The 10042-nt window shown below is 35.6% G+C and overlaps 1 protein-coding gene across 2 annotated transcripts in view; it reads right to left on the reverse strand.

The window, feature by feature from the left end:
• Positions 1 to 9832, reverse strand: part of LOC119530995 (scavenger receptor cysteine-rich domain-containing protein SCART1-like) — a 39359-nt gene extending 29527 nt beyond the window's left edge. Inside the window, exon 1 of one of the 2 annotated variants that reach the window (XM_037831649.1) lies at positions 9513 to 9832. In XM_037831649.1, the coding sequence (XP_037687577.1) occupies positions 9513 to 9567 (55 nt within the window). In that variant the 5' untranslated portion in view covers positions 9568 to 9832. The remainder of the gene's footprint in view (positions 1 to 9512) is intronic. The other variant, XM_037831648.1, reaches the window with a different exon arrangement.
• Positions 9833 to 10042: the final 210 nt, after the last annotated feature.

The raw sequence follows: 10042 nt of genomic DNA on the forward strand, positions 1-10042 counted from the left end.
AGCAATGAACTCAAAATGGATTATACAGTCATATGTAAAAATGCAAAACTATAAAATGTCTAGAAGATAACATGAGGGAAACTTAGGTGACCTTGGAATTGGCAATGACTTTTTAGGTACAACACCAAAAGCATAACCCATGAAAGAAAAAATTGACAAGTTGGACTTCATTACAATTACAAACTTCTGCTCAGCAAAAGACATTATTTAGAGAAGGAAAAGACAAGCTACAGACTGGGAGAAAATATTTTCAAAACACATATCTGACACATACATTTTCTATCCAAAATATACAAAGAACTTTTAAAATTCAACAAAAAGAAAATAAACAACACAACTAAAAATGGGCAAAAGATTTAACCAGACACCACACCAAAGAAGATATACATATGTCAAAGAAGCATATGAAAAAATGCTCAAGTCTATGTCCTTGGGAATTGAAAATTAAAATAAGACACCACTACATAACTATCAGAATGGCTGAAATCCTAAATACCAACACCATCAAATGATGACAACGATTTGGAGCAACAGGAACTCCCATTCACTGATGGTGAGAAAGAAAACTGGTAAGCCACTTTGGCAGTTTCTTACAAAGCTAAACACAGGCTTACCACATGATCCAGCAATCACACTCCTAGTTATTTACTCAAAGTAGTTTAAAACTGGTGTCTTCACAAAAATCTGCACATAAATATTTATGGCAGATTTATTCAAAATTGCCAAAAATTGGAGGCAATCAATTTTTCACTTTAATGGTTGAATGGATAAACAAACGGTGCTACAGCCATACAATGAAATTCTATTCTGCAATAAAAAGAAATAAGCTATCAAGCCACAAAAAAAAAAGACAAGGAGGAAACTTAAATGCATGTTGCTAAGTGAAAGAAGCCAGTCCGCAAAGGTTACATAGTGTATGTTTCCACTGTATGACATTCTGGAAAAGGCAAAGCTATAGAGACAGTAAAAGATCAGGGGTTACCCCAGGTTTGGGGTGGAGGGCATGAACAAGTAGAGCCCAGGGTGGGTTAAAGCAGTGATACTATTCTGCCTGATACTATACTGGTGGAAACATGACATTATGGATTTGCCAAAACCCATCAAACTGAACATCACAAGTCATCCCTAATGTAAACTATGGACTTCAGCTAATCATAATGTATCAATATTGGCTCAGCAAATAAAACAAATGTATCACATAAAAACAAGACGTTAATAACAGGAGAAACTGTGTGTGCAGTGAGGGTGGGTCATATGGGAACTGTACTTTTTGTACAAGTTTTCTAAAACCTACGACTGCTTTAAAAAATAAAGTCTATTAAAAAATACATGATGACAATATCACATAAATCAAGAAGTACATCATAAAGTGAAAGCATCCTAAGAGAACATAGAACCAGTGGAACAAAGATAAAGCAAGATGGAAGTTTTAAACCCAATATATTGGTAATTATATTAAAATTTGATCAACTAACTTGTCTAATGAAATATAACTTGTGTAGCTATATTAATATCAGGCAAAATATTTAAAAAGCATTACTAGAAATAATTATTTTACCATATGAAAATGTCTTTAAAAAGGTTAAATTCTCTAAGAAGATAAGAATTTTAATTTTACATGCAACTAAGGAAATGACCTGAATATCTGCAAATGTGTTGAAAACTGAAAGAACCACAAAAAGGAAATAAGCAAATTAACAGTCATAGTGGAAGATTTTAACACACATCTATCAGCAAGTAATACAGCAAACACAGAGAAAATTATAAACATTAAAACATTTGGACACAATCAACAAACTTGAACAAAAAGACTCTATAGATACTGCATACAGCAACTGCAGAATATACATTCATTTCAAGCTCACACAGATAAGAATAAACTCACCATACCAAAATCTCATCAAATCAAAGCCTCAAACCAATTTCCAAGCATTGAAATCATACAGAATGTACTGTCTGGCTACATGCAATTAAGCTAGAAACAAACAGCAAAAGAAAATGAGAACATTCCCAGGGGCTTGAAAATATAGACTTAAGTGTATCTGACAATGGATTTTTTTAATTGAGGTTTACTTTACCTAAAACACCATACCCACTCTCAATATACCTATCGATGAGTTTTGGTCACTGATACACCTATGCAAACACCACCACAATTAAGAGAGGGGGTATTTCCGCCATCTCAGAGAGTTCCCTTCTGCCCCTTACCATCAGTCCCACCCCTGGAGCAGCCTCTGCTGTAATTTTTATCACCAGGGATAAAAACACCATATAAATGTAATCATAACATCATGTAGATAGAATCATAAGTAGGTAATCTTTGATGCATAGACTTTCACTTACTATAATATTTCTGAGATTCATTCTTGCTGGTGCATCAGTAGTTTATTCCTTTTTATTGCCAAGTAATATTCCATTACATGAATGTACAATAATTTATCCTTTCGCCTTTGGTAGACGTTTGAGTTGTTTATAGTTTAGGGATATTATGAATAAAGCTGTTATGAACATTCTTGTATAAGTCTTTTTGTGACACAAATTCATTCCTCTTAGGTAAGTTCCTAAGAGTGGAATTGCAGGGTCATAGGTGTGTTTAATTGTAAAAGAAACTGCCAAACATTTTCCAAAATAGCTGTACCATTCTGTACTCCTACCAGTAATATATGAGAGCTCCAGTTGCTCCATATTCTCAATTAGGTATTGTCAGTCTTTTTAATTTATCAACTCTAGTGTATGTGAAGTAGCATCCCATTGTGGTTTTAATTCATATTTCCCCGATGATGACTGATGTTGAAAACCTTTACATGTGCATATTGGTCAATCATTTATCTTCTTTCGATAATTGTTATTTGTATTTTTCTTTTTTTTCATTTTTTATCTGTCTTTTTATTACTGATTTATAGGAGTTCTTCATAATTTCTTGGTATAAGTTCTTAGTCATATACATCACATATATCATATATATCATGGAAGTTTTCTCCAGTCTGTGACTTGTCTTTTCATTTTCTTAATGTTGCCTTTTGATGAGCAGAAGTTTTAATTTTTATGGAGTACAATTTATCATTTTTTTTCTTTTTTGTGTTCTCTTTAAGAAAACTTTGCCTTCCAAAGATTGTGAAGATATTCTCTCATGTTTTCTTCCAGATGCTTCATCATCTTAGCCTTTATATTTAGGTCTGTGATCCATCTCAGATTCATTTTTGCATCTGGTGTGAGGTGGAGGGCAGGGGCAGAGTTTTTGTTCCCCCATGTGGATTTGTGGCATCTTTCCTTTCCCCATGAAGTGCTTGGCAGGGATTGAAAATCAGTGGGCTGCACGTGCTCCTTCCCGGAATCTCTGCTTTGTTCTGTCGCCTGCCCTCACACAGATACCACGTTCTCATCGACCACTGTAGCTGCATGATGAGCAATGGGATTAAATAGCATAAGTCCTGACATCTCATTCTTTTTTTCAAAATATTTATGGCTATCCTAGGTCCTTTGCATGTCCATACAAATCTTAGACTTGGCATGAATAGGACTGTTTTGTCAAATGAATTTTCTGCATCTAAACTGAGTTAATCATATAATTCCCACACCACCACCCCTTTTTTCTGTTAATATGGTGAATTACTTTGAGGATTTTCAGATCCTAAACTAGCCTCACATTGTTGGGCTAAATTGCATGTGGTTATGATATATTATCCTTTTTATATGTTGCTAAATTCTAATTGCTAATATTTGTTAAGGACCATATGTTCATGAAGGATATTGTTCTTTAATTTTCTTTTCTTGTAATATATTTGTCAGGATTTGATTCAGGGTTATGATGGTCTCAGAAAAAGAATTGGTAAATGTTGTTTTCTCCTCAGTTTTGTAAAATCTTTGTGATTGGCGTTAGTTTTCCTTAAACATTTGATAGAATTCACCAGTGAAGTCATCTGCATCTAGATTTTTGTGCATGTGGAAAGAATTTTAATTACAAATTTAATTTCTTTAATAGAAATTATATATTTCCTATTACATTTTTGGCAAACAATATTTCTGAAGAGTCTCTCCATTTCATTTCAGTTGATAGATTTATTGAATTAAAATTGTTTGAACTGCTCCTATATTATCTTTCAACAGCTGTAAACTTGACAGCACCATTCCTCTGTGTTTGTGTGCTTTATCTCATTTTTTCCTAATGAGTTTTACTAGCACTTTATTAATTTTATTAAGATTTTTAAAGAATCAACCTTTGAGTTTGTTGGTATTCTATATTTTTGTCTATTTTGTTTATTATTTCCTCTCTTCCTTATTTTAGTTTTCATTTTTCTTTTTCTTCTTTCTTAAGGTAGAAACATAAATCTTTGATTTTAAACAGTTCTTCTTTTCTAAAATAAGCATACAAATCTATGAATTTCCATCTAAGCACTGGCTTAGCTACATCCCCCAAAATTTGATATGTTGTGTCTTCATCATTCATCTTGAAATATTTTCTAATTTCCTTTGTGATTTCCTCTTTGACCCATGGGTTACTTAGAAATGTGTTGCTTCATTTCCAAATGTTTGGAGGATTTCAAGATATATTTCTGGTATCAGTTTCTAATTTAATTCTGTCGTGTTCCAAAATGTAGCCCATATGATTTCAATCATTGATATTTATTATGTGGTCTAGCATACAGTACATCTTGGTGAATATACCATATGCACTTGAAAATAATGTGTATTCTGCAGCTGTTCAGTGTAATGTTCTATAACTTTTTGTTGGGTTAATTCAGTTGATAGTGATATTTACATTTCCCACATGTCACTAAAGTACGTTTCAACATGTTAAATCAATGACTCAGAGAAGGGGGTTAGAGCCTCCACCTAGGATGTGATTCAGTCTACTTCTACTCTTAATTATGTCAGTTTTCATATGTTTTGAAAATCTGTTAATGGCGGCATTCATCTTTAAGTGAATCATGTCATTCGGTGAATGGGCTCTGTTTTCATGATAAAATGACCTTTATAGGGGACTGGTGGTTTGATGGGTTGAGCCCTCTACCACAGGACTTGCCCTTGGGAAGACGATTGCTGCAAAGGAGAGGCTAGATCTCCCTATAATTGTGCCTAAGAGCCTCCTCCTGAATGCCTCTTTGTTGCTCAGATGTGGCCCTGTCTCTCTAGCTAAGCCAACTTGGCAGGTGAAATCACTGCCCTCCTCCCTACGTGGGATCAGACACCCAGGGGAGTGAATCTCCCTGGCAACGTGGAATATGACTCCCGGGGAGGAATGTAGACCCGGCATTGTGGAATAGAGAACATCTTCTTGACCAAAAGCGGGATGTGAAAGGAAACGAAATAAGCTACAGTGGCAGAGAGATCCCAAAAGGAGCTGAGAGGTCACTCTGGTGGGCACTCTTAGGCACAATATAGACAACCCTTTTTAGGTTCTAATGAATTGGGGCAGCTGGCAGTAGATACCTGAAACTATCAACTCAGATACCCATGAATCTTGAAGACGATTATATAAAAATGTAGCTTATGAGGGGTGACAATGGGATTGGGAAAGCCATAAGGACCACACTCCCCTTTGTCTAGTTTATGGATGGATGAGTAGAAAAATGGGGGAAGGAAACAAACAAACAAGCAAAGGCACCCAGTGTTCTTTTTTACTTTAATTGCTCTTTTTCACTTTAATTTTTGTTCTTGTTATTTTTGTGTGTGTGGTAATGAAGGTGTCAGGGATTGATTTTGGTGATGAATGCACAACTATGTAATGGTATGTGAACAATCGAATGTACGCTTTGTTTTGTATGACTGCATGATATGTGAATATATCTCAATAAAATTAATTAAAAAATAAAATAGAATAAAATAAAATAAAATCTCATGGAAGGAGTTGAAAAAAAAAACAACCTTTAATATTGAAGTGTATTTTATCTGTCAGTGATATAGTCACATCAAATTTTGTATGCTTACTGTTTGCAGGGTATATATTTTTCATCTTTTTATTTTACCCTATTGTGTCATTGTATTTAAAGTGCATCCCTTGGATATAGCATATAATTGGACCTTGCTTTTTTTAACCCAGTCTGACCTTTATATAGCCCATTTATATTAAAAGTAATTATTGATTCAGTAGAGTTAGGTCAACCATTTTGTTATTTGTTTTCTATTTGTCCATCTATTCTTTGTTTCTTTTCTCCTTACTTCTTTAGGGCTACTATTTTTTATTTATTTTTTTTTAGTAGTCCATTTTATTTCTATTGTCTTTTCAAATATATTTCTTGGTCACTCCTTACTTCAACAGTATACCTTAAATTAATATTATAGTATTTCACATATAATGTAAGAACCTTACAACAGCATCATTCCTATATCTTTATTTCTATATTTGTAGTAAATCCCGCAACATATTGTTACAATTTTTTCTTTAAACATCATTATCCTTTAAAATTTTGAAGAAATGACTTTTACATTCACTCTCATATTTACAGGTTTATATTCCCCAGTGCTCTTCATTTTCTCCTATGAATCCAAATCTTCATTTAATATTATTTCCTTCCAGCTGAAGAACTTTAGTTATCATTTCTTATAGTGCAGATATGCTGGTAATGAGTTCTCTTCGCTTCTTCTTTATTTTAAGCATATTTCAGTGGATATGGAATTCTAGGATGATATCTGGTTTTGTTTGTCTATTCTTTTTTGCAGCACCTTAAAGATGTAATTCTATTATCTTCTGGCCTCATTGTTTCCAATAAGAAAGCCATCAGTGTCTGTATGTAATACATCTTTTTTCATCTTTTTTTATGAATTTGTCTTTATGTTTGGCTTCCAAAGATTTGAGTATGGTGTCCTAAATGTGATTTTCATTGTTTTACTCTGCAAAGGGTCTGTTGAAGTTCTTGGATTTGATATCTTTCATCAAATTTTGAAACTTGTCAGCCATTATTTATTCAAATATTTTTCTGCCCCATTTTCTCCCCTTCTGGGACCCTTATTATATTTATGCTGAACTGTATGATATTTTCCACAGATCAGTGAGGCTGGACTTTGTGTTTTGCAATTTTTTTTCCTCTGTGTGCTTTAGTTTGGGTAAATTCTATTTACCTATCTTTAACTACACTACCTTTTTTCATGTCCTATCTGATGTTAACGTGGCCAATGATTTTTTAATAGAAGATATTGTTTTCAGTTCTAAGATTTCCATTTGTTTCTTTTCTAGAGTTTCCATATCTTCCTGCAATTCACACTTTTCTTATAAATTTTTTAACATATATAATCCTATTTAGTGCATTTTTCATCTCAGACATAGTTTTCATCTCTAAAGGTAAGATTTTGAACTTTTTTTATACCTTCCATTTCTCTACTTAATTTTTAAACTAATAAGTGAGTTTAGCAAGGCTGCATGACAGAAGATCAATTTACAAAATTGATTTCATTTCTGTATAATAGCAACATACTGTCATGAATTAAAGTTTGAAAATATTTATAAAGTCATCTAAAAATATAAAATACTAAGTTATATATCCAACAAAAATATGAAATATTTGCACAATAAAAACTACAAATGACTGCAGAGACAAACAAAAGAGACCATCACAGAAAGATACACTGTGCTCATGGGTCAGAAGGCTCAAAATCTCGCCAAATTGATCTATAGATTCATTGCATTTCTAATCAAAATCCCAGGAGGCATTTTTGTGGAAATTGATGCACTTATTAAAAAATTCACATGGAAATTCAAAGGACCTAGACTAGCCAAAACAACTTCAGAAAAAAGAACAAATTTGGAGAACTAACACTGCCTAATTTAAGACTTATCATAAAGCTACAGTAATCAAGAAAATGTGATGTCAGTGCCAAGACAGACAAATAGATCCGTGGAACTGAATAGCAAGACCAGAGATTGACCCGCACAGATACAAGCAACTGATTTTTGTCAAAGGCACAAAGGTAACTCAGTAACCTTTTCAAAAATGGGGCTGGAACAATTGAATATCTATATGTAAAACTAAAAATTAGTTAATCAATTAAAACTTTGATCCATACCTCATACCATATGCAAAAAGTAATTCAAAAAAGATCATAGACCTAAGTGTAAATCCCAAAACCATAAAACTTTTAGACAAGAACATGGAAGAAAATCTTTGTGACTTTGGATTAGGCAAAGATTTCTTAGATATGACATAAAAATTACAAAATATAAAAGAACCAGTAGGTAAATCAGACTTCATCAAAATTCAAAACTTCTCAAAAGATATCATTAAGAGAACCAAAAGACAAGCCATAGAGTGGGAGAAAATATTTACAAAACTTATGTCTGATAAAGGACTCATATTCAGAAGATATAAAGCAATTCTCAAACTCAGTAATAAGAAAACAACCCAATAAAATAGTGAGCAGAAGATTTGAACAGACACTTCACCAAAGAAGATACAGGAATGGTAAACAGGCCCCGGAAAAGATATGCAACATCGATAGTCACTAGGGAGATGCGAATTAAAACCACAATGGGACAGCGCTGCACACCTACCAGAATGGCTAAAATTAAAAGACTGACCATACCACATGTCGGCCTGGATGTGGAGGAACCAAATCTTTGACACGATGCTGGTTGGAATGTCGACTGGTGCAGCCACGTTGGAAAACGGTTTTGGAGTTTCATGGTAAACATGTGCCTACCATACGATCCAGCCTTTCCACCCTAGATATTCGCCCAGAGAAAGGAAAGTGTACGTCTGTGCAAACAACTGCACCGAGTGTTTATAACAGCTTTATTTACAAGCACCAAAACTAGAAACAACCAAAGGTCCACTAATATGGTCAATGGATAAACAAATCATGGTGTATCCATACAAAGAGTTACAACTCAGGAACAAGGAGTGAACTACTGATGCACGCAACTTGGATGAATCTCAAAATAATGCTGAGTGTAAGAAGCCATACTGAAAAGAGCACATATTGTGTGATTCCATTTATATAAAACTCTAGAAAATGCTGACCAACCTGTGGGGACAGAAAGCACATCAACAGTTACTGGGGAGATGGGAGTGGCAAGAGGCAGAGACAGGGATAACAAAGGGGAAGAGGAAACTTTTAGGTGATTCTTCTTCACCATATTGATTGCAGTCATGACTTTGTGGGTTTTACATAGGTCAAATCAATCAATTATACAGGTTATGTGCTTATGTGTTGTTGTTTGTCAATTATATCTCGACAAAACAATTTTTTAAAACCTTCCCACAAAGAAAGCTCCAGGCTCAGGATAAACAGAATTAGCTGTGAGTAAAAACTACACTACATTATGCACAATCTGGTCTTTGTCCAGGAGTGTGAAGTTGATTTAACATTAGAAAATCAATCACTATTATCTGCCACACTGAAGTACTAAGGGAAAAAAAAATCATATTAGCATCTTAAGAGATGCAAAATATTTTGTAAAATAGAACATTCATTTATGATAAATAAATGGAGTAATTCTTTGCAAACTGAAAATACGAGGCAACTTCCTTAATCTGATAATGACTATCTTAAAAAAAAAAAACCGACAAATGTCCTACTTTCTGAAATCAGAAACCACACAGGATGCCCAGCTTCACCACTTCTGTCCGACATTGCACTGGAAGCCTTAACCGATGAATTAAAAGAGAAGAAAGGGTGTCAGGATTGGAAAGCGAGAATCAAAGCCATCACTGCCATAGACAACGCCCTCGGGAAGGTAAAGCATCCAGGAGGAGCTACAGACGACAGTGGAAATCACAGCAAGTGTAGCGGCCTCACTGATGCAGTCAATAAACCGGTCACTTGCCCCCTCCGCTCGCTCCTCGCGCGCTGCGCGCTGGCCGCTGCCCCCCGGGAGACGCGCCCGCCGACTCCGCGCCCCGCCCAGCCCCCCGAGCCCCCCGAGCCCCGGTGCCCCGCGCGGCGTGAGGAGCCCGGAGCCCGCCACCCGCCGCCCTCGGCTCCCGCTGCCCGGCCCGGTGCGTGGAGCGGCCCGTTCCGAGCGCAGCCGCCGCCGCCCGCGCGCAGGGCTGTCCTGGGTGGCCCTCGGCGCCGGCTGCCGCGCAGGGGTTCTGGGGGCTCAGTCGGC

Source organism: Choloepus didactylus, chromosome 4 (genome assembly GCF_015220235.1).
Source record: "Choloepus didactylus isolate mChoDid1 chromosome 4, mChoDid1.pri, whole genome shotgun sequence".
NCBI classification, from domain to species: Eukaryota; Metazoa; Chordata; class Mammalia; order Pilosa; family Megalonychidae; genus Choloepus; species Choloepus didactylus.